The 25,481-nt window shown below is 47.7% G+C and overlaps 1 protein-coding gene across 1 annotated transcript in view; it reads right to left on the reverse strand.

Annotated features, from left to right (window-relative positions):
• Positions 1 to 25,481, reverse strand: part of LOC144767921 (von Willebrand factor A domain-containing protein 7-like) — a 210,301-nt gene that overhangs the window by 29,112 nt on the left and 155,708 nt on the right. The window contains exons 15-16 of the mRNA XM_078651260.1: positions 24,593 to 24,732; positions 24,336 to 24,495 (exon numbers count right to left, since the gene is read on the reverse strand). Of these exons, the coding sequence (XP_078507386.1) occupies positions 24,336 to 24,495; positions 24,593 to 24,732 (300 nt within the window). The remainder of the gene's footprint in view (positions 1 to 24,335; positions 24,496 to 24,592; positions 24,733 to 25,481) is intronic.

Below are 25,481 nucleotides of genomic sequence, written 5' to 3' on the forward strand. Positions count from 1 at the left end.
CTTCAAGCATCACCTTTCCTCCATTCGGCCCCTGACACCCCCAGATATGGAGACCATCAGAAACCCTAGGCTTGGCCTCCTCTGACCACCAGAAACCCAAGGCGCGGCCTTCTATGACCATCAGAAACCCAAGGCGCGGCCTTCTATGACCATCAGAAACCCAAGGCGCCGTCTCCTCTGACCGTGTTCCAGGTCGTGTGAGTTGTGCGCACAGCATCAGATGCAAGTGAGATGAAGGTGCGAGCGAAGCGCTCTGGTCACCGCTGGCACCTTTTTCATTCATTCAAGCATGAGTGCACCTCAAAGCCCGCTCAGTGCTCCCCACGGATCCTCCTGTGAACCTCACGGGGCTCTTGAATAATCCGGTTTTGTGGAGTGAGGGTTCTCTCTGTGGACACTGCCCACCCACTTACAGGCTCAGGGCCTGAGTCACAAAGGTAAACTGAAATAAAGACATACATTCAGTATTTGTAAATCACAAACTAATCACCTCAAAGGGTCTGAAGGTGCTGGGGCTGTCAGGCAGTTTAAAGTGAGCTACTGCCCAGAATCATATGATGCTGAGCTAAGCTGTCGCCGGTGCTGGGGATCGAACTGGGAGCCCTGCGCTCCGGAGTCGGTCACTCTGGCCGCTGCGCCACACCCCTCTCTGAGGTCTACCTTTACGACTTTCCGTATTCACAAATGGCATTTACAAGGGAATATGGCCTTAACTACACGGCCTAAACTACACATGGCGAAAGAACAAAAGTGGAACCAAGCACGTCTAAACCACGCGTGTGTCTTTACCACGCATATGCGTGGTTTAGACGTTAGTCGTGATTAGCGCTCTAGACTCGAAACGAAGGGGCCAGGCTGAGAGGTGTTGCAGAATTGGATGCACTTCCTGCCCAGATGAGGAACGGCTTGGTGAGTGCGTTTTCAGGGAGTGTTGGGGTCTGGGAAGTTTTTCGGGCATGGGCGGGTGGTCAGGGTACGTTAGAAGGCTAAGAGGCTGGCCTTAGGGCTCAGGGCGGGAGCTGGAGCTGTGATTTAAGGCTTCAGGATGGGGGGTCAGTGTACTCTTCAGGGATGGGGCACAGTTTTAGGGCTCATGGCGCAGGGCAGGTGTGTTTTTAGGGCTGGTGCGGAGTTTCTTTTTAAGGCTGAGGGCCACTTTTAGTACTCAGGGCGAGGGACTGGGGTGTTTTAGGACTGAGGTCGGGGTCGTACTCAGGGCAGGGGGCTTGGTTTTGGGGCTCAGGGTAGGGGCCGCAAAACCCTAACCGTGCGGATACCTTTACCAATTGAGCCATTACAACTAAATTCGTTGTAAGGCATGCTTTATAATGTCATGTGTGTTTAAAATGCAGTTGTTTTTAAGACCGCGTTGTTCAGGCAAGAGTGGTTGGGGATTGCATGGTTCTGGCATAAAACCATTTAGTAGTAGTAAAGTTTAGATCCGATTCACAAAGGCAAGCTGAGACGAAAGTCTAACTTTATGACTTTCGGTATTCACAAAGGGCATTTAAGAGTAGTAAAGTTAACTTAAGTTTAGGTCTCAGTTAGACTTAAGAACAAAACTTAAATTAAACCGAGACAAAAGTCTAACCAGAGGTCCCTTTTCGTCCAACTTTTAATGGTAGAGGCGTTTTTTAAATTATTGATACCCTGCAGACACTCTGTACGTGTTAGGAACTTTAGCACACATGACACTGCTCTAAGCGATCACTTCCCGTTAAGTGTTGATTTCCTAGTACTTAACCAAGAGCTCAATATGAATAGTAGATCTGGGCAGCTCTTAAACAACATGGCTTTGAGCAGACAAAATGGATAAGCCCTGAAATTGACTAAAGTGATCCCCGAGGATTTTCTACATAATTTACTGCTGATATGTGATGCTAGTTTCAGTGTCTGCTTGGATGAAAACTCCTCTGATTCAGTAATCATAGAGGATTTTATAGTTATTGCCGAGCAGATTAAAAAATGTCTGTGGGTAGAAGCCAAAAAGCAGGATGTTAATACTGAGGGATGGTTTGATTATGCCTGTTCTAAGGCCTACGCTAATCTTAAGCATGCTCTAAATGCCACAGTTAAGGATCAGAACTTGATAAGTGAAATGAGAAGGCGCTATAAGAAGGTGCTAAAAAAAAGGAAGAATGAAATGAAAAAGGAAGCTTGGAATACTCTGCATGAGGCTTCAGTGAATCGAGATACTGCCGCTTTTTGGAAGGCGGGTAATGCCCCCTTCTTTAATGATAACCCTAAAGCGAAAATAGAGATTGCCATTACGGAGGATGAGTGGGTATCACACTATGCTAAACTCTTTAGTGACCAACCTATATCCGACCATGTATAGGTAGAACTAGAACTTGATCAGGAGTTTGTACCCCCTTCCAGGAATTGGACATGGGCTTTACTTTGAAAGAAGTTAACTTAGCAATTAAAGCCAGCATGGGTGGTAAGGCACCAGGCCCGGACGGTGTCCCGGTGGACCTGTTTAAAAATAATGTGGCGCTTTGGGGACCACTGCTCACGCAATAATTCAATGCATGCTGCTTTAGGGGTTTGTTAATGACATGGTATGAATCCACCATTGTCCCTATATTTAAAAAGGGTGATAGAGCTATCCGAACTTGCTGTCGCCCAATATCACTATTAGACTCCACAGTCAAGATAATTGGGCATGTGATCTTAGACAGACTACAATTATGGGCAGATGAGCAATCAATTATTAGTGATCTACAATTCGGCTTTCGAAAGGGCCTTGGTACTATTGACCAGGGTCTAAATCTCCATCATCTTTTAGATAAATACACGAAAGCAAAGGGAGAGGAGCTGTTTTTAACCTTTGTTGATTTAACATCAGCTTTTGATTGCGCCATCCATGCAAAGTTGTGGAAATTTTGGAAAGGTTGGGGGTGGACGACCACATAGTTTCCTTCCTGAGGCAACTCTGCTCAGGGGCAAGGGATAAGGTCAGATTTGGAAAGAATGGGGTGTTCCATATTTCGAGAGGGGTGCGGCAAGGCTGTGTCCTTGCCCCATTCCTGTTTACATTATACATCAATGACCTGGAAAATACTCTGCTGAGGGAGTGCAGGGATATGCCTATGGCAGATGCACGATCTGTCCCTGCACTCCTTTATGCAGACGATGCGGTTTTGATGGCCCGGACGCCCATTTCTATGCAAAGGGTGGTAATGTACTTCTCGAAATCCATGACAAATTTGGGCCTCACAATTAATAGATCTAAAACCTTTTCAATGAACTGTGGCCCTGGGGCAAATAAAATGAAAAAATCAATTTGTATTAATCTGATGGCTTAGATATTACACCTACATTCCCCTATTTAGGGATATTGTTTGACCAGACGGGTTCCTGGTGTAATGCAAGTAAAACTAGAAGGCTCCTATTCTGTAAGTCTTTAATGGCATTAACAAATTTTAGTGGGAAAATGAGCAGGCGGCGGCCTGGGGAATTGCTGTGCATTTACCGGGCTCCCTGCGTGGCATTTGCAACCTATGGTGCAGGCATTTGGGGGTATGCAAACGTGACCACTTTACAGGTGGCAGAAAACACTATCCTTGGGTACCTCCTGGCATTTCGGGACAGTGTTTCTACACTCATTTGCCACACTGAACTCGGTCTGCCGTACCTGGAAGATGTAATTTAGATTCAACCTATTCTTTTGTGGCACAGGGTTTGGACCAACGATGAGTGTGTTTTTAACCGTTTAATTTTAAAGGATGCTTTGAGCCTTGATAAGGGTAATACAGTAAGATGGTTACATTATGTAAAGATGTTTTTATCGCAAATAAGCCACCAGGAATATTTCAGCGATCCTTTATCAATGTGTCAGGTCCCTAAAAAGGTCCTTAAAAATCTCTGTATGACACATTTGAGTGATCTTAGAATAACCAATGATATGACTAAAACTACTGCGGTGGCACACCATCTTACTTGGATTACTGACAACATTCAGCCTTATATATTGTTACCTATGAAGGATTTTGATAGGTTTTTATTAACCCGCCTCAGATTAGACATCTTGCAGAGATCCCTAAGCTTTCCCGAGGTGCATGATTGGACAAGATCACTCTGTAAATACCCATGTGATGATCTGTCGACCCAGTCGTCCATTCATGTCTTGTTTTTTGCACTTTTTATACGATACCCAGGAAAAGATGGATTATTCCAGTGTTAAAGAGTATGGAACTAAGACAATGCCGCCCTGCATTTTGGCAATCCAGAAATTGGATAATATTTTTACAGTTGCTTCTGTTTCTGCTTTTTTAAAAGCTGTTTTTAGATACCGGAAATCTATTATAATATGAATTTTAATATGTAAGTTTTTATAATGTACGTAGCCCTCATGACATTTTTAAAATGTGTACTTTGATTGTGATTAATTAATTGTACTTTTATGGTTATTATTTGTGTACAATAACCAAATAAAGTTCTTTGAATTGAATTGAATTGAAATGTTATTTGTGTATTTAATTTTTTTAGGTGTGGATTGTGGGGTTATAGGGTTAAAGGGTGGTAAGTCATTCATTTTTAACTTAATAATGATTATTGGTTGATTATTATTAATTCATTGATAATTAATTTTGTTAATTGGTAAAATAAATGTTTTTTTAGGTTTGGTTTGTGGAGTTTATATGGGTAAATGGTGGCTAGTAAATTATTTTATTTTATTTGGTAATTACTTGTGAAATGCTAATAATGATTTAACTAAATCAATTAATTTGTCTTATTAATTGTTTTTTAAGCTTGATTTTAGGTTGGGGTTGTGGGGTTTATAGGAGTAAAGGGTAGGAAGTTAATTAATTTTAATGAATTTATATACGTTTTTGATCAATATAATTTGTTTAATTGATAAAAAATTATGTTAATTGTGCGATTACATTTTTTAAAATTCATATGTGGGTTGTGGGTTTTGTAGGGGTATGAGGTGGGAAGTAAATTAATTGTACTTGTTTAATATGATTAAATTAATAATATTTATTTAACATGTATTTAGATTTATTTACGTTTTGAAAATTATTTTCATTTTGTTCAAGATTTTTTACTTGTGTTTAACTCTGCACTGACTTGAGTGGGAACATCTTTTTTTTGTTAATTATCATATTTATTGCAGTGTTAATTTTACTGGGCATGCTAAATTGTAATATTTTCAAATGTTGTATTTAATTTCATATCTATTGTAGTTAGAGCAGTAAATCTTATTTTTGTGTGATGTAAAGACTTTATTGTTGTGTTGTGTTAGGTGGTATTACCTATTTTTTTAATTATGTAGTATAAAAATGTTTTTTATTAAGTGTAGTGGGAAATGTATATGTATTTATTTAATTTTTAAATAATTTATCTTATGTTGTAATTTATATAATTAGGTGTTTGATTTATTATAATAATATTAAAAAATGTCACTTTTTTGTGTAAAGTATTTCTAAATAAATTGTAAGAAATATGTGTTGTTTATTTCTTATTTACATTTAAATTGTAATTGTTTTCTTTTTTAATATTTTATGTTTTTGTTATATTTAAATATGTATCCATATATTTTTGATAATATTATATTATTTATGATCTTTAAAATTAAATTATTTAAAATATTAATGTATTTATATTTTTGATAAATATGTATGTTCAGATATAAATACTTATATATGTGTGTGTGTTTACATTCTTAAAAGTAGGTTTATTTGTTATATTTGTTAAAATATACATTTAAATATATTTTATTTTTTATAAATTAATGTTCTTATTTAATATATGTTTATTTTAATATTACAAATTATATATATTTAAAAATCGATATTAAATACTATGGGCCCCATTACGACTTCGGTTGAAATGCATTCGGGTTCGGGGAGTCCAACGGACCGCATACGATGGGTCCAAACACCGTTCGGTCGGATTCCATTTGACTTCCATGGGAGCCTGTGTTCTGACAGTAACACAGGCTCCCATTGAAGAAAGCGGAAAACGTTTCTCCCGGTGGAAGGCACCCAGGGTGCCATGTGCCATGCACAGTGTGGCAGGCACGTGGTGTGCACACTGTGCATGGAGTCTCGAATGCCGGTTGGAACCGAGTTGGACAGACCGAACAGTTACCTTATATCTTAATGAGTTGGTCGGATATGCTTCTGAGTAGGTCAGAAACATGGGTGCCACTTGGGTTAGGACAATCCGAATGCCGTTTGGAGCCTTTCTGGCCGGCATCGTAATGAGGCCCTATATTATTATAAATTATATATTTTTTTGATATTTTTGTACTTACTTTTCTAAGTATAGGCAGTCGATATTTTTGTATTTGATATTTTTTTCCGCACATTTTTTTTCCTAGATATTCTGAAAGTGAACCGCATCCTTTTTTATAGAATCACCAATATACTACCCATGGTACGCATCATTGGTGCTAAGTGATTCAAAGCAGACCTATGTGCTGCATTGTGCTACTTTCAAGTTTTTTTCCAGCACTTAATAAGTTTAGCGCTGGAAAGAAAATTAGTAAAAAAAAGTGTCAGCATTGATTTGCATCATTTTTGTGTCAAAAACACAGCGCTAAACTTGACTAAATATACCACAGCTTATCCTTCCCATGTTCTGATGTTAACATGGGCTTCCATGGGAATTAACAAGGGCATATTATCAAGCCCATTATCGCCGTTTTATCGGCCGTTTCCTGCTGATAAAACGGTGATAATTTTAACACCGGTCCTTGATAATATGCCCCAATGTTATTTTCCAAGTAAGCATCTAGGACATCATCTGCCACTACTGCGAGAAGAGACCTTCATTGGCTGCCTATTCAGCACAGAATTTATTTTAAAATCCTGTGCCTGACCTATAGAGCTCTTGAGGATGGATCTAAAGGCGCTATCAGCTCTCTGCTTACCCGCTACCATCCCACAAGGTGTCTCCGCTCTTCGGGACTATTCCAGCTTGTTGTCCCTCCCTTCAGGCTCACCAGATGGGGAGCCAGAGCCTTTTCTGTTGCTGCCCCCCAGCTCTGGAACACCGTGCCTATGGAGATTAAAACTCTATCCTCTCTAGATTTGTTTAAAAAGGCCTTAAAAACGTGGTGCTTCTCAAGAGCCTACTCAGGTTGAACTGTTGGGTCTTTGTTATGAGCTGGTTTTTGGAATTAGGCGCCTTGACGCCCATTGGGCTAAGTTTTGCACTCGATAAGACTCCCTTCATTTCATTTCATTTCATTTCATCTGTTCTTGGCATGCAGAGCTGTAGGTTCACATGCTTTGCATACTCCTGCTATATAGTGTTGGTTCATGGATGTTTGCAAGTTTTTTTCTTTGAAGAAGTCGTTCCAGTCACGAGGTCAGGTGACTCCTCCTTTTGGTGATGGCGTGCTTGGGAATCGACTCCATTGTTAAATTGTTTTCTTGTAAGAGGGTGAGAATGGAGTGAGTGTAGTAAAGAGATGTCCATGCGTAGATAATGTAAATAAGGAGAACTGCAACAACTAAAGGTGACCGAGGAGGTGGGAGGGTGCATGTGAATCTACAGCTCTACATGCAAAGAACAGATGCTTAATGGGTAAGTAACATGATCTGTTCGGGGCACGTGAGCTGTAGATCACATGCTGTGCATAGACTACATAGCAGTATTCTCCCAAAGCGGTGGCTAACAAGTGGGTGTTGCAGTTGTTTAAAAAAATTTTCTTAGCACTGCTTGCTCTACATTTGCTTGTTGGCATGCTAGTACAGCCACACAACAAGGCTGGTAAATGTGTGTGGTGTAGACCATGTTGCATGTCAGACATAGGAATATTACCTAAAAAGGCCATAGATGCCCCTATTTTGCCAGTGGAATGCGCTCTAGGGGGTATAGATAAAGATCTTTTTGCGTTTGCAAAGCAAGATAGAATGCATATAACAATCCATCTTGAAATGCCAGATTTAGAGATAGGATTGCCATTGCGAGGTGGTGCAAATGCAACAAACAGTTGCTTTGTTTTACAAAAATCTTTTGTCCTTTCGATGTAACACAGTAACGCTCTCCTGACATCAAGTGTGTGAAGAGCTCGTTCTGCTACAGAATCAGGTTGAGGGAAGAATACAGGTAAGTACACTGATTGGTTAAACTGAAAAGTAGAAACCACTTTAGAGATGAATTTTGGGATTGGTGCAAAGCACTACCCAATCTTTATGAAGCTGAAAGACGGGTTCTTCTAAGTTTGAAGCCTGTAACTCACCATCTCTCCTTAATAATGTGATTGAAATGAGGAAGGCAACTTTCCATGAAAGGAAATGTAAGGGACATTTGTGTAATGGCTCAAAGGGTGGACCTATGAGTCTTGTAAGTACAATGTTGAGATTCCATAACAGTGCTGGAGGTATTCTGGGTGGCATTCTATAAAGGCTTTAACTACAGGGTCTTTGAACAAAGATAAATGCTGTTTGTTTTGCAGATATTCAGTCTCTGATATGAATAGATATATGAGCTAAATTCAATCGCTGTAGGTGCAGAAGATAACAAACAATCTTTTAAACAGAAGCATTTAAATGATTAATTTTGTTGTTACTACAATAAATAACAAATTGTTTCTATTTTGCGGCATAACAAGCGCTGGTAGTGGGCTTTCTTGCTTCTTTTAGAATAGTCATACAGTCTGGTGGCAAATTTAAGTATCCAAACTCTATGACTTCAGTAGCCAAATCACAGAGGGGCCGATTCACAGAACTAATTGAAGACAAAATCCTAAACTTTCTGCTTTTGGTATTCACAGAAGGCATTTAGTAGTTGTACAGTTAGGATTTTGTCCTAAGTTTGACTTAAGACAAACTTAAGACAGACTTAAGACAGACTTAAGACAAACTTAAGCCAAACTTAAGACAGACTTAAGACTAACTTAAGACAGACTTAAGACAAAATTAAGACAAAATCCTAACTTAAGTCTGTCTTAAGTCTGTCTTAAGTCTGTCTTAAGTCTGTATTAAGTTTGTCTTAAGTCTGTCTTAAGTTTGTCTTAAGTCAAACTTAAGACAAAATCCTAACATTACTACTACTAAATGCCTTCTGTGAATACCAAAAGTAGTACGTTTTGGATTTTATCTTAAGTTATTTCTGTGAATCGGGCCCTAAGTTCAGCTCCTTGGGGTTTGGGTGTCTGATTTGTCCACAGTTCTGAGTGATAAGTCTGGAATTGAGGTGTAGCTTTTGATGTGGAACTACTGAGAGTTCCAGAAGTGTGGTGTAGCATGGCTGATGGACCCATGTGGGAGCTACTGAAATCAGTGTGAGTGATGTTTGTGAGCTTTCGAACCAGAAATGGAAGGAGCGGGAGAGGCAGAAAAGCGTAGGCACATCTCTTTGACCAATTGATCCATAGGGCATTGCCTTTGGGTCGAGGGTGTGGGAACCTGGAGGTGAAGTTTGGGCATTGTGCTTTGTCTGCTGTGGCGAACAGATCTATTTGTGGAAATCCCGATTTTTAAAGTATGGAAGGAGAGCTCTGTGATGAATTTCCCACTGGTGTATTTGCTGTCTCCTTCTGCTGAGGAAATCGGCAATTTGGTTGTCGACTCTGGAAGGTGTTCTGCCAGAAGATACATTTTGTGATGAATTGACCAGCTCCAGATGGTCTGAGAGAGGCGTGACAGCTGGACAGAATGTGTCCCCCCTTGTTTTTGTATATAGTGCATGGATGTCATGTTGTCTGTGCGGAGTAGGACAACTTTGCCTAAGAGATGAGACTGAAAAGCTTTCAACGCTAGAAATACTGCTTGAAACTCCAGATAGTTGATAGTTGATGTGGAGAAGTTTTTGCTGGTTGTCCCAGGGTCTCTGAATTGTATAATTGTGGAGAAGGGTACCCCAACCTGTGAGAGATGCATCTGCTGTTAGCACGACCTGTGGAACAGGGTCGTCGACAGGTTACAGTTTTGATATGTTTTGTGGGTTCCAGCACTGCAGAGAGTGTGCGGCCGTCTACTGACACTAGATCTGTTAATTGACCCTGCGATTGTTTACACTGACGTGTTAAGCATTCCTGTAGAGGACGCATGTGTAGTCTGCATGAGGCACTATTGCGATGCATGACGCCATTAATCCTAACGATTGCATAAAAGTTTTAGCAGTAATAACAGAGGGCCCGATTCACAGAACTAACTTAAGACAAAATCCTAAACTTACTACTTTTGGTATTCACAGAAGTTAAGATTTTGGCTTAAGTTTGTCTTAAGACAAACTTAAGACAAACTTAAGACAGACTTAAGACAGACTTAGGACAGACTTAAGACAAACTTAAGACAGACTTATGACAGATTTAAGACAGACTTAAGTTAGGATTTTGTATTTAATCTGTCTTAAGTCTGTCTTAAGTTTGTCTTAAGACAAACTTAAGACAAACATAAGACAGACTTAAGACAGACTTAGGACAGACTTAAGACAAACTTAAGACAGACTTAAGACAGATTTAAGACAGACTTAAGTTAGGATTTAGTATTTAGTCTGTCTTAAGTCTGTCTTAAGTCTGTCTTAAGTTTGTCTTAAGACAAACTTAAGACAAAATCCTAACTTCTGTGAATACCAAAAGTAGTAAGTTTAGGATTTTGCCTTAAATTAGTTCTGTGAATCTGCCCCAGAGTTTGAATATTTCGCATTCTAGCTGCTCTGGGAGAGGATAGAGCTGGGTGAGCATTGGGTAATCGCTCCCAGATAACATTGTATTTGTAGTAAAGGCCTGTGCACACGTCTGCATATATTTGCTGAGTATTTACTCTATGTCATACGTTAACACACATGGACATTCACTGTGCAAATTCGAACGATTGCCCAGCCAACACGTGTTTCGTCTGGGGAAGTACCCCTAGACTTCTTCAGGGATATCTGGCAATGAGATGGAGATCAAAATCTCTCTGCTGGTTGTACTTCCAACCCGGCTGAATAATGGTAGTAAGGATTCCTTATCAGATCGGAGGGGTTCAAAATAGGGACCATGGTGTAGTGCAAGTAGGGACTTCACTCTTAACCGACTATACTTCCGTCCCGGTTCCGGGGTAGAAGTAGGTATATAGACCAGGCGGTGGAGCCCGGAGTCGGGGCTGCACTGGTGAGTATGGTAGTCTCCACGCAGGGCAAAGGAACGAAGATACGGCAGAAGGTCAGTGTCGGCTCCGATTAAAGGGACCAGTGCCAGCAGCTGTGGAACACTGTAGACGACATATCCAATAAACATAGCAGCGAGTACGCTGATCTGTGGAAACACGGTTGCAGCATCTGGGAACCAGAAGTCAAATATTGTATTTGTAAAGGCTGTAGATGAGGCTTTTGCACATTCATTAAAAAATATCCCAATTGGTGGAGTAAGTTTTGCATGGTCTGAATGTGTTTCAGATACTGTTGATGTGTTCTGGCTTCGATGACCTAGTCATCTAACAAGGGGAAGAAGTGAATGTGTTGTCTTCTGAGATGAGTTGCCACTACAGCTGGATGTCTGGTGAACACGCTGGGAGCAGTAGTTACTCCGAATGGGAGTACCTTGAACTGGTGGTGTTTGCCTGATATCTGAAATCTGAGATATTTGCGATTAGCTGGATGGACAGGAATGTGACAGTACGCATCTTTCAAGTCTAGTGTGGATATAAAATCGCCTTGTTGTAAAAGAGGAAGCCCCTGTTGGAGCGTTACCATATGGAAGTGTTCTGACAGTATGTACTGGTTTAACACTCTGAGATCCACAATGGGTCTCAAGGAGCCGTCCTTTTTGGGGATTCGACAGTAGAGAGAGTACAGCCCTGAACCTTGGTACTGGAATGGAACTGGTTCCGTTGCTCCTTTTTCCAAGACTTATTGCACTTCGGGTTTGAGTAACTGTAAGAGGTCTGACGACAGTTTGTGAATACGAGGTCGTATGTTTGGAAGATTGGTGGCAAGCTCCAGGCCATCACCAACTTGGAGAAGATCGATTACCCATTTTTCGGATGTTATTGACTGCCAAATGGGGAAAAAGTGTTGAAGTCTTCAGTGATCAGGGAAGTGTGGGCAAGTCACTGTTGGTTAGGAGAATGAGCGTTACGTGCTGAGGCGCCTTTACCCCAACCTTTGGAATTCGTTCCTCTGTACCCTCCCCTATAAAACCTCTAAAGGGAGAGGATTGGCTATCGCTTTTGTAAGAGGAATCATTCAGGTCTGAAGATGTGGTTTTGGACCCTCCTGTAAAAATATCGATGAAAGGAGCCTCTATTTGATGGGGGCTGCATGGATTTTGCCACTTTGGTATCTTTTTTCATTTTTCTAAGGATTGGTCGACTACAGGACCAAACGGGTGTTTTGTCAAAAGGGGTGTTTAAAATGGACAGTTGGACCTCAGGCTTCAACCCCGAGATCCTGAGCCGTGCCTGCCTTCTAAGGAGGATCCTGGTATTGATCTCCCTAGCAGCGGTGTCAGCTGTGTCCAGAGCACATCTGACTGAGGAGTTAGAGATGAGTTTTACCTCTTCAACCAACTGTTGTGGCTTGGTTTTGTGTTCTTCTGGAAAGTATTGGAGCAGCGGCTCCATTTCATCCAGTGTGCCCTGTCGTACCTGCTAGTAGGCCCTGTGTTTGTGATGCGCCACTGGTTAGCGGCTTGACCAGCCACTGGTTTTCCTGATGCATCAATGAGCTTAGATTCTTTGTCTGGGGGAGGTGCATCGCCAGAGGTTTGTGAATTTGCTCTATTGCGAGCATTGGAAACTACTAGGGAGTCGAGAGGCCATTGTTCTTGATAAACACAGGATCTGATGGTGAGGGCTTGTATTTTTTTCTTCTCTTGGAGTTCGAATACATGCTTGTACAGGGTCTATAAAGATACCCTTTGCATGCCTCACCCTGCCTTTAGGCAGAGGGAGTGATTGACTGGACCCGTGTGCAGACTCAAGTGTTTCAAATAAAAAGTCCCCTTCTAAGAACTCTTTTTGTAAGGCCACCCATGATACTCTGATGCTCTCGCAATGAGCTGTTGATAAGCCATATTATCGTCTGGAGGTGAGGGCTTTGCAGAATAAATGTCTGGGTCATTATCTACTGGAGTGTCAATGAGGTGGTCATTCCATGGGTCTACAGGCAAATCTGTGTCTTCATCAATAAGATCCCCATCTGGATCTGTATGTGGAGATCCGTGAGGCTCTATATGTAATGGATCCTCAATTATCAGGTGTGGAGAAGATGGTGGAAGTGGAAACAGTTGTGGGCAGTATGAGCAGGGCTAGTACTCATGTCCTTCTTTTTGAGAGGAATCTTGTAGGCAGGGTCCTCTGAAGTAAGTTTGCGTTTTGATGGTGTTTTAGCAGAAATATGTCCTGTATCAGGATGAATATAATTGTTTTTTGCGTAGGATCTAATTTGGCTTTAAGAATATATAAAATTGTTTTTTGAGGTTCAAGGAGGCCGAAATTTACTTGTCATTGGAAGTGGAAGATTTTGGCTCTGAAGCATGTTTTTTGTTTCGGAGCAAAGAGTTTCGGCTCCGAACTAGATTTAAACTTCGATCCTGATGGTTTCAGATCCGAAGATGATATTCGACTCTGTCCCAATCTGTTTTGGTGCCGAACCGGTAGACAGGGTGTCAGAACCAATGTCTCAGTGCTGACCTTAGCCAGAAGGCAGAGGTGGTGCCTAAGCCTTATGTGTTTTGGAAGAGGTTTTAGGGGGCAAGGGGTGCTCAGTACTCACAGCACCTTGTTCCAGAGGCACATCTTCACACTCCAGATCGATTCTCAGCTCAGGGTAGCACTCTGAAATAAGGAAGGCTTGTTCTTCTTCTGCGGCGGACGCTTCGATCTCCTCTTGCTCGGATTCTTCACTGAAGATATCCGAAGTGTGTTGAATGCTTTGGCCCAATGACTGCTCACTAGGTTTTCAATCGAAGATGGAGAGATAGTTGACCAATTCGATATGGGTAGAAACAATACTGGCGAGGGTCCATTGGATTGTGCTGCGAGGGGGACCTGAAGAACCGTTTTGAACCAGAGCGCAGCAATATGCTTCTGAACCCGAAGGCAGAAAAAAACAACCTAGCAATTAAGTCGATGCTCACGCACACGATCACCAAAAGGAGGAGTCACCTTATTTCCTGACTGGAAAGGTTTCTTTGAAGAAAAAAACACTTGCAAACATCCAGACCCAACACTAGATAGCAGGAGTATCCAAAGCATGTGAATCTATGGCACACATGCCTCGAACATGCTCCTTTATTTTCCAACGTTGCATGTGTCCTGCACTGTACAGCACACATACAAAGAGGGAAAATGTTTAAAATTAGTTTTGGCATAGTATTTTGTGATGGAAGGGCATCCATCCAGTACAAAACCTAAGCCAGACTCACAGAGACACCCTTGCACCATGGCGCAAAGGTGGGTCCGTGGCGCTCAGCAGCTAATTTCAGCGCTGGTGCTCGGGGGAGGAGAGTGTCATGTTTCAATACATTCGGTGCTCTCCGGCTCTCTCCTTCTCACGCAGCGCAGTGCAGCAAGTGCGGATGCTGCACTGCGTCATGCACTGATACTTTGCATCCTTCTTACAGACTCAGGGGATGATTGACGAGCCTCGGGCGCTGCCAGAGCATCACTTTTTGTGGCGCTCTGGCGGCCCAGATTACAAAATCATATCCATGAGGCCACGCGACGCCACGGCGCGCGACTTTGAATGGCCTCATAGATATGAATAAGGCAACGCAGTACGAATCACTGCATTGCCTCGCTCTGCACTCAGGAGGCGTTCCACCGTGGGTGCCGCGAGCACCCCTGGATTTTGATGCTGCCCCAGATTTACAAGATCATGTGAACCCGGGGAAGTGTCCAATCTTTCAGCCTCCAGAGCGAGTGCTGGACCAGAACCGTCGTAACTCTGGACCGCAGTCCTGGTTCTGTGCATCCTTATCAACGACGCCGCGTTTGTTCGGTGCAGCCTCACCACTCACATCAGTTCTTCAAACCAGCGCCCATATTTATTAAGGTTTTGCATCCCTTGTACTACACAAGGGGACGCAAATCCTAGAGGAGTTTTATCAAGACACGCCAGGCCACCTCGCGTGGCCCTGCGTGGCTCAGTAAATCTAGAGTAACATTTGCTGCCTTGTGTCACTCGTCAGCAGGGAAGCATTCCATGGGTGGAGTGTGGGTGTTCCATGGGTGGAGCGTGGGCGTTCCATGGGTGGAACGTGGGCGTTCTAGGGGTGGAGCGTGGGCATTCCATGGGTGGAGTGTGGGTGTTCCATGGGTGGAGCGTGGGCGTTCCATGGGTGGAACGTGGGCGTTCCATGGGTGGAGCGTGGGCGTTCCATGGGTGGAACGTGGGCGTTCCAGGGGTGGAGCGTGGGCATTCCATGGGTGGAGCGTGGGTGTTCCAGGAGTGGAGCGTGGGCATTCCATGGGTGGAGCGTGGGTGTTCCAGGGGTGGAGTGTGGGTGGATTGTGGGTGTTCCAAGGGTGGAGCGTGTTTTTTTTGTAGGGGTGGAGTGTGGGTGGATTGTGGGTGTTCCAAGGGTGGAGCGTGTTTTTTTTGCAGGGGTGGAGTGTGGGTGTTCCATGGGTGGAGCGTGGGTGTTCCAGGGGTGGAGTGTGGGTGGATTGTGGGTGTTCCAGGGGTGGAGCCCTGGGAATGTGTGAGAATTTTACGCCTCCCACTAGTAGCACAACGAGGAGAAATATCTGTATATCTGCTTCTTGTTTCCTCTTTTTTTTTGCAGCAAAACTTAGAAAGAGGAAAATGCCTCTGGGGTTGTTTTTGTGCACAAAGGTCTCCCTTCCTGGTGGCCTTGAGATGACCACTGGGGCCTGAGCTGCTGCGCCCTGCAGAAAGGGTCAGGACAGGTGCGGTGGCCTGTGCCCGAGGTGCAACCTTGGGTCCCTGAGCTACTGCAACCTACAGGAGCAAGCAGCAGGACAGGTGAGGTGGCTGCGTTCAGCAGGACAGGTGAGGTGGCCATGGTTGAGCAGGACAGGTGAGGTGGCTGCGTTCAGCAGGACAGGTGAGGTGGCCATGGTTGAGCAGGACAGGTGAGGTGGCTGCGTTCAGCAGGACAGGTGAGGTGGCTGCGTTCAGCAGGACCAGTGGGGACCTCACTTCTTTCATTCTGGTAGTGTTCAAGAGCTCGCCACCACAGCCTGACACTGGCGGAGCTGTCGGGGACAGGACTCATTAGTTTGGTCATCAACATTCAGATTGTCCTCCAATTTGATGCCCAGTTTTCTGATGGTTGGAATGAAACCATGAATGCCCCCGAGCCACAGGACAAACATCACGTGCAAGGCTGGTGATCATGAAGTGCAAGAGGTTTGCTTTCACGAGCACATCTCCGGAAGTTCTGCTGTGTCCAGTGGCAATGACATTAAGGGAGGACCCCAGGGCCACCAATGGATGAGACAGAGGCTGCCACAGGCAGAAGGACCAGGGGAAGTAACGGCCCCAGAGGATGACGCGTCCACTGCGTCAGACAACGCGTCAGATCCAGAGATTCTCAGCAGTCTGAAGGAGCAGAACTGGAGGGTTAACCAGACACCCATGACCTGTTGAAGTACAGAGGTGTCTGGGAGGATTCAGAGAGGTGTCTAGAAGGTGTCAGGGGAGGTGTCAGAGGTGTCTGGGAGGTGTCTCAGTGGTGTCTGGGAGGTGTCTGGGGAGGTGTCTGAAAGGTGTCTGAGTGGTGTCTGGGAGGTGTCTGAGAGGTGTCTGAGAGGTGTCAGGGGAGGTGTCTGGGAGGTGTCTGGGAGGTGTCTGGGGAGGTGTCAGAGGTGTCTGGGAGGTGTCTGAGTGGTGTCTGGGAGGTGTCTGGGGAGGTGTCTGAAAGGTGTCTGAGTGGTGTCTGGGAGGTGTCTCGAAGGTGTTTGGGGAGGTGTCAGATGTGTCTGGGAGGTGTCTGAGAGGTGTCTGAGAGGTGTCTGAGTGGTGTCTGGGAGGTGTCTGAGAGGTGTCTGAGAGGTTTCTGAGTGGTGTCTGGGAGGTGTCTGGGGAGGTGTCTGAGAGGTGTCTGAGAGGTGTCTGAGTGGTGTCTGGGAGGTGTCTGGGGAGGTGTCTGAGAGTTGTCTGAGAGGTGTCTGAGAGGTGTCTGAGTGGTGTCTGGGGATGTGTCAGAGGTGTCTGGGGAGGTGTCTGGGAGGTGTCTGGGAGGTGTCTGAAAGGTGTCTGAGTGGTGTGGTGTCTGGGAGGTGTCTGGGGAGGTATCAGAGGTGTCTGGGAGGTGTCTGGGGAGGTGTCTGAGTGGTGTCTGGGAGGTGTCTGAGAGGTATCTGAGAGGTATCTGAGAGGTGTCTGACAGGTATCTGGGAGGTGCCTGAGAGGTGTCTGACAGGTATCTGGGAGGTGCCTGAGAGGTGTCTGGAAGGTGTCTGAGTGGTGTCTGGGGAGGTGTCTGGGAGGTGTCTGGAGGTGTCTGAGGGGTGTCTGGGAGGTGTCTGAGTGGTGTCTGGGAGGTGTCTGGGGAGGTGTCAGAGGTGTCTGGGAGGTGTCTTGGGAGGTCTCTGAGAGGTGTCTGGGAGGTGTCAGAGGTGCCTGGGAGGTGTCTGAGGAGGTGTCTGAGTGGTGTCTGGGAGGTGTCTGAGTGGTGTCTGGGGAGGTGTCTGAGAGGTGTCTGAGTGGTGTCTGGGAGGTGTCTGAGTGGTGTCTGGGGATGTGTCAGAGGTGTCTGTGGAGGTGTCTGGGAGGTGTCTGAGAGGTGTCTGAGTGGTGTCTGGGGAGGTGTCTGAGAGTTGTCTGAGAGGTGTCTGAGAGGTGTCTGAGTGGTGTCTGGGAGGTGTCTGAGTGGTGTCTGGGGATGTGTCAGAGGTGTCTGTGGAGGTGTCTGGGAGGTGTCTGAGAGGTGTCTGAGTGGTGTCTGGGGAGGTGTCTGGGAGGTGTCTGGAGGTGTCTGAGAGGTGTCTGAGAGGTGTCTGGAAGGATTCTGAGAGGTGTCTAGAAGGTGTCTGAGTGGTGTCTGGGAGGTGTCTGGGAGGTGTCTGAGTGGTGTCTGGGAGGTGTCTGGGGAGGTGTCAGAGGTGTCTGGGAGGTGTCTTGGGAGGTATCAGAGGTGTCTGGGAGGTGTCTGAAAGGTGTCTGCGTGGTGTGGTGTCTGGGAGGTGTCTGGGGAGGTGTCAGAGGTGTCTGGGAGGTGTCTGGGGAGGTATCAGAGGTGTCTGGGAGGTGTCTGGGGAGGTGTCTGAGTGGTGTCTGGGAGGTGTCTGGGAGGTGTCTGAGAGGTGTCTGGAAGGTGTCTGAGTGGTGTCTGAGAGGTGTCTGGAAGGATTCTGAGAGGTGTCTAGAAGGTGTCTGGGAGGTGTCTGAGTGGTGTCTGAGAGGTGTCTGGGGAGGTGTCAGAGGTGTCTGGGAGGTGTCTTGGGAGGTGTCTGAGAGGTGTCTGGGAGGTGTCAGAGGTGCCTGGGAGGTGTCTGGGGAGGTGTCTGAGTGGTGTCTGGGAGGTGTCTGAGTGGTGTCTGGGGAGGTGTCTGGGAGGTGTCTGGGGAGGTGTCTGAGAGATTTCTGAGAGGTGTCTGGAAAGATTCTCAGAGGTGTATAGAAGGTGTCTGGGAGGTGTCTGAGTGGTGTCTGGGAGGTGTCTGGGGAGGTGTCAGAGGTGCCTGGGAGGTGTCTGGGGAGGTGTCTGAGTGGTGTCTGGGAGGTGTCTGGGGAGGTGTCAGAGGTGCCTGGGAGGTGTCTGGGGAGGTGTCTGAGTGGTGTCTGGGAGGTGTCTGAGTGGTGTCTGGGGAGGTGTCTGAGTGGTGTCTGGGAGGTGTCTGGGGAGGTGTCAGAGGTGTCTGGGAGGTGTCTTGGGAGGTGTCTGAGAGGTGTCTGGGAGGTGTCAGAGGTGCCTGGGAGGTGTCTGGGGAGGTGTCTGAGTGGTGTCTGGGAGGTGTCTGAGTGGTGTCTGGGGAGGTGTCTGGGAGGTGTCTGGGGAGGTGTCTGAGAGGTGTCTGAGAGGTGTCTGGAAAGATTCTGAGAGGTGTCTAGAAGGTGTCTGGGAGGTGTCTGAGTGGTGTCTGGGAGGTGTCTGGGGAGGTGTCAGAGGTGCCTGGGAGGTGTCTGGGGAGGTGTCTGAGTGGTGTCTGGGAGGTGTCAGAGTGGTGTCTGGGGAGGTGTCTGAGAGGTGTCTGGGGAGGTGTCTGGGAGGTGTCTGAGAGGTGTCTGGAAGGGTTCTGAGAGGAGTCTATAAGGTGTCTGGAAGGTGTCTGAGTGGTGTCTGGGAGGTGTCTGGGGAGGTGTCAGAGGTGTCTGGGAGGTGTCTGGGAGGTGTCTGAGTGGTGTCTGGGAGGTGTCTGGGGAGGTGTCAGAGGTGCCTGGGAGGTGTCTGGGAGGTGTCTGAGTGGTGTCTGGGAGGTGTCTGGGGAGGTGTCAGAGGTGTCTGGGAGGTGTCTTGGGAGGTGTCTGAGAGGTGTCTGGGAGGTGTCAGAGGTGCCTGGGAGGTGTCTGGGGAGGTGTCTGAGTGGTGTCTGGGAGGTGTCTGAGTGGTGTCTGGGGAGGTGTCTGAGAGGTGTCTGGGGAGGTGTCTGGGAGGTGTCTGAGAGGTGTCTGGAAGGGTTCTGAGAGGAGTCTATAAGGTGTCTGGGAGGTGTCTGAGTGGTGTCTGGGAGGTGTCTGAGTGGTGTCTGGGGAGGTGTCTGAGAGGTGTCTGGGGAGGTGTCTGAGAGGTGTCTGGAAGGGTTCTGAGAGGAGTCTATAAGGTGTCTGGGAGGTGTCTGAGTGGTGTCTGGGAGGTGTCTGGGGAGGTGTCAGAGGTGTCTGGGAGGTGTCTTGGGAGGTGTCTGAGAGGTGTCTGGGAGGTGTCAGAGGTGCCTGGGAGGTGTCTGGGGAGGTGTCTGAGTGGTGTCTGGGAGGTGTCTGAGTGGTGTCTGGGGAGGTGTCTGAGAGGTGTCTGGGGAGGTGTCTGGGAGGTGTCTGAGAGGTGTCTGGAAGGATTCTGAGAGGAGTCTATAAGGTGTCTGGGAGGTGTCTGAGTGGTGTCTGGGAGGTGTCTGGGGAGGTGTCAGAGGTGTCTGGGAGGTGTCTGGGGAGGTGTCTGAGTGGTGTCTGGGAGGTGTCTGAGTGGTGTCTGGGGAGATGTCTGAGTGGTGTCTGGGGAGGTGTCTGAGTGGTGTCTGGGAGGTGTCTGAGTGGTGTCTGGGGAGGTGTCTGAGAGGTGTCTAGGGAGGTTTCTGAGAGGTGTCTGGGGAGGTGTCTGGGAGGTGTCTTTGTGGTGTCTGAGGGGTGTCTGAGAGGTGTCTGAGAGGTGTCTGAGAGGTGTCTGGGAGGTGTCTGAGTGGTGTCTGGGGAGGTGTTTGGGAGGTGTCTGAGAGGTGTCTGGAAGGATTCAGAGAGGTGTCTAGAAGGTGTCTGGGGAGGTGTCTGAGATGGTTTCTGGGAGGTGTCTGAGAGGTGTCTGAGAGGTGTCAGACGTGTCTGGGAGGTGTCTGGGGAGGTGTCTGAGTGGTGTCTGGGGAGGTGTCAGAGGAGTTTGGGAGGTGTCTGAGGAGGTGTCTGAGAGGTGTCTGGGAGGTGTCTGAGTGGTGTCTGGGGAGGTGTCTGGGAGGTGTCTGAGAGGTGTCTGAGAGGTTTCTGAGAGATGTCTGGGAGGTGTCTGAGAGGTGTCTGGGAGGTGTCTGGGAGGTGTCTGAGTGGTGTCTGGGGAGGTGTCTGGGAGGTGTCTGGGAGGTGTCTGAGAGGTGTCTGGGCAGTGCCTGGAAGGTGTCTGGGAGGTGTCTGGGGACATGTCTGAGAGATGTCTAGCATGTGTCTGAGAGGTGTCTGATAGGTGTCGGAGGGGTGTCGGAGTGGTGTCTGGGAGGTGTCTGAGAGGTGTCTGAGAGGTATCTGGGGAGGTGTCTGAGAGGTGTCTGAGAGGTGTCTGAGAGGTATCTGGGGAGGTGTCTGGGGAGGTGTCGGAGAGGTGTCTTAGGGGTGTCTGAGAGGTGTCTGGGAGATGTCAGAGAGGTGTCTGGGAGGTGTAAGAGAGGTGTCTGAGGGGTGTCTGAGAGGTGTCTGGGAGGTGTCTGGGAGGTGTCTGGAAGGTGTCTGAGAGGTGTCTGAGAGGTGTCTTGGAGGTGTCTGGGAGGTGTCTGGGAGGTGTTTTAGAGGTGTCTGGGGAGTGTCTGGGAGGTGTCAGGGAGGTGTCTGGGAGGTGTCTGAGAGGTATCTGGGGAGGTGTCTGAGAGGTGTTCTGGGAGGTGTCTGAGAGGTGTCTGGGAAGTGTCTGGAAGGTGTCTGAGAGGTGTCTGGGAGGTGTCTGAGAGGTGTCTGATAGGTATCTGGGGAGGTGTCTGTGAGGTGTTCTGGGAGGTGTCTGAGAGGTGTCTGGGAAGTGTCTGGAAGGTGTCTGAGAGGTGTCTGGGAGGTGTCTGGGGAGGTGTCTGGGGAGGTATCTGAGAGGTGTCTGGGAGGTGTCTGGAGAGGTGTCTGAGAGGTGTCTGAGAGGTGTCTGGGAGATGTCTGGGAGATGTCTGGGAGATGTCTGGGAGGTGTCTGAGAGGTGTCTAGGAGGTGTCTGAGAGGTGTCTGGTAGGTGTCTGGGGAGGTGTCTGAGAGGTGTCTGGGAGGAGTCTGGGAGGTGTCTGGGAGGTGTCTGAGAGGTGTCTGGGAAGTGTCTGGATGGTGTCTGGGAGGTGTCTGGGGAGGTGACTGAGAGGTGTCTGGAAGGTGTCTGGGAGATGTCTGGGAGGTCTCTGAGAGGTGTCTGAGAGGTGTCTGAGAGATGTCTGGGAGATGTCTGGAGGTGTCTTTGAGGTGCCTTGGGAGGTGTCTGTTTGGAGCCTCCTGCTGGGTGAAATGTGTTGGTGGAATACCTCCAAGTCAACCAATCGAAAAAATCAAACAGAATTTATAAAGTGCGCTAATCCCCCGTGATCAGTCATGAGTGCACACCCTCAATGCCCCCTCCGGCCATGAGTGCACAGCCCTACACCCTTGATACCCACCGCCATGAGTGCACAGCCCTACACCCTCCATGCCCCCCAGCATGAGTGCACAGCCCCACACCCTCCATGCCCCCCGCCGTGAGTGCACAGTCCTACACCCTCCATGCCCCCCGCCATGAGTGCACAGCCCTACCCCCTCCACGCCCCTGCTGTGAGTGCACAGTCCTACACCCTCCATGCCCCCCGCCATGAGTGCACAGCCCTACCCCCTCCACGCCCCTGCTGTGAGTGCACAGCCCTACACCCTCCATGCCCCCGCCATGAGTGCACAGCCCCACAACCTCCATGCCCCCCGCCGTGAGTGCACAGCCCTACACCCTCCATGCCCCCGCCGTGAGTGCACAGCCCTGCACCCTCAATGCCCCCCGCCGTGAGTGCACAGCCCCACACCCTCCATGCCCCCGCCGTGAGTGCACAGCCCCACAACCTCCATGCCCCCCGCCGTGAGTGCACAGCCCTACACCCTCCATGCCCCCGCCGTGAGTGCACAGCCCTGCACCCTCAATGCCCCCCGCCGTGAGTGCACAGCCCTGCACCCTCAATGCCCCCCGCCGTGAGTGCACAGCCCTACACCCCCGATGCCCCCCGCCGTGAGTGCACAGCCCTGCACCCTCAATGCCCACCGCCGTGAGTGCACAGCCCTGCACCCTCAATGCCCCCCGCCGTGAGTGCACAGCCCTACACCCTCGATGCCCCCCACCGTGAGTGCACAGCCCTACACCCTCCATGTCGTAGGTGGTCGTAGGGCGCTTCGCTGGCCTTCGAGGCGCTCTGCCTGGCACAAGAAGCGCTGCACGGAGCCCCCCGGTCGTCCCCACCGCGATCAGCCTCCCCTACATCTGGGATTGATTCAAGAAAGTGACATTGGGGGGTCGCAGTTTGTAGACTCCACATACAGTTTGTGAAATGCTCTGCCCTTTTCTCTTAAAGGTCAAGACAACTTTCTCTGCTTTCACAAGCACCTAAAAACTAGGATGTCCTCAGCGCCCTGAAGCTGTCCCTCTCCTGGTGGAAACGTTGAAGGAGGTAGAAGCAAGCTAGCGCCCAGAGGCCTGCGGGCAGGCAGCGCTTTAGAATCATTTGAATCAAATCAAACAGCACTTATTGCAAACTTTACCTCACCCTCCACCCTCCCGAACCCCCGCCCACTGCTGCAGGTGTTTAAAGCACCATATGGCGCTTCGAAGCTTCGGTGGCGAGGCGTCTCATGAATATACATTTACACAACAACACAAGGCAATCCTCCACAAGATAACACAACTAGAGATAGCAAAACAGGATAACAATTTGTGTCATATCATGAGATACAGAACATAAGACACGAGGCAAAAAACAGGTATTCACTATGGAACAGAATAAGAGGGCAGTGTACATCACAGGAGAGAACCTAACACAATACAGAGCAGTGAACATCACAGGAGAGAACATAGCACAATACAGAGCAGTGTAAAGCCACAGGAAGTAACATGGGTGAGATAAAAAACACGAGAGAACCTTGTTGAACCTGGGACCACATACAAAAGCTGGAGACAAATGATCACATTGATAGTAAATTACAAAGCAATACATGACATAATATAAGAAAAAGACGTGATATCACTCATTAAAGTAACAGACAAAAACATCACAGGCTGAGGTACAAGGACATAGGGTTACATAAGAGGAAATCATATAAGAGCTGAAGGCATAACATAAATAGACAACATCTGGAAGCAGCTGTCCAGGATGGGCTTCTAGCCGCTTTGTTTGTGCATCGGATGAGCCTCACAGAAAAGTAAACATACACAACCCTCCTAGACGCGTCCTGAGGGCGCGTTAAGGTTACAATACTCTATGTGAGGACGGGGTGGGCTCACTGGCACCGAAGCAGTGTTACCCGTCCGAGCAAAGCAGGCGAGCTTTGCAGGGCAGGGGTATGTTATGTTGTGTTGCATTGTGTTGTGTTATGTAATATGGTATGTTATGTTATTTTATGTTACGTTTTGTTATGCTGCACTATGTGTATTTGTAAACGCGCATTGTCACTCGCAGCAGTCTCCTGGCACTGAGCAGGTGTGCCTCGCCCAGCCTAGGGTAGGTTGGTTAATCACCCCGGAGGGTATCCTGGCGCTGAGCAGGTGTGCCTCGCCCTGCCTAGGGTAGGTTGGTTAATCCCCTGTGAGGGTATCCTGGAGCTGAGCAGGTGTGCCTTGCCCTGCCTAGGGTAGGTTGGTTATTCACCCCCGAGGGTATCCTGGCGCTGAGCAGGTGTGTGCCTCGCCCTGCCTAGGGTAGGTTGGTTATTCACCCCCGAGGGTATCCTGGCGCTGAGCAGGTGTGTGCCCAGCCCTGCCTAGGGTAGGTTGGTTATGCATTGTGTTATGTTGTGGTATGCTGCGCTGTGTTATGTTATGGTTGCTTATGCTTTGTTGTGTGATGCTGTGCTCCACGGTGCTAGGGTCGTGCCTGACCCGACAGAAGTGGGGGCGGACCCTCACCCTCCGAGGTTACCTTCTGGCTGACTGCCAGCTGGAGGAAGTCGTAGTTGAAGTCAGACTTGTCGGGGGTCTCTGATTGGACGGTGAGCGTCAGGACGGTGCCCGGCGGGGTGCTGGCGGGCAGGTTCAGGGTCACGATGCCATTCACCGACTGGTTGGGGAGCAGGGTGGCGCTGGAGGGCCAAGAGAAGACAGTGAGCTGCAGCAAGAGCAAGGATTTGGAACAATGGTGAAAAGGCAGAGCGCGCGTCCTGGCACGTGGTCACGTACCTGCGCGGCTGATAGTCGGAGACAAAGTCTTTCCCGCCCTGGACGATGATGTTGAAGCTGGAGCCTGGGCCGCTGTTGGTCACCATGAAGGGGATCTCATACTTCTCCCCGGGGTAGAGGGCCGTGAGGGAGTTCAGCAGCTGGAAGAGAGAGAGGAGTGAGTATGTCTGCATGAGCAGGGATCGCTGGCCAAACATGGCCGAAACATGGCCGCTTTGGGAGTTTGGTTCTGAAAAACAAAAACTGTTTTGTGATTGGCCATCAAAGCCGATGCCGGCAGTACATGGAAAGAAACTGCCCCGATGGCCGCCGGGTCAGAGGTCATCTCTTTTTTATGTTATTTTGAGTTTATTGAGAGTCAGAAGAAAGACACAGCAATACATCAGAGTTTAGCAAATCTCAGTTACCATTGGAAATATAAAAGTATACGGAAATACAACAGATATAACAGTCATGCTGTGCGCATAAAAGGAAGGAGAGGAAAAGAGAAAAGCAAAGGTGAAGGGACCAGAGCTGAAACAAGATAATATCAACTTTCAATATTTTTTGTTGTTGAAGAAACAACATGATATAAAGTTAAACACTGTAAGCACAATAAAACCTAGGGAATTAAAATCACAATGTAAATTAAATATAAAACATATAGGCATGAACAACAATATCTTAGAAGTTAAAGACAAAAAGGTGTATTTACGGCAGTTTCTTAACCTCATCTGAAGCATTTACAACATTAGAAGCGGACCAAGATAAATATTTAGTAAGCGGAAGCCACAAAAGATCTCTTTTAATAGCTAAAGAAATAGGGGTGACATAGTTGGTATCAAGTCTGTGATGGAAACGTACAGTATTCCCCCTGCTCTGAAAGTAACTTTATCTGCCTGTTTCCAAT

This window comes from Lissotriton helveticus, chromosome 7 (genome assembly GCF_964261635.1).
Source record: "Lissotriton helveticus chromosome 7, aLisHel1.1, whole genome shotgun sequence".
Taxonomy (NCBI): Eukaryota; Metazoa; Chordata; class Amphibia; order Caudata; family Salamandridae; genus Lissotriton; species Lissotriton helveticus.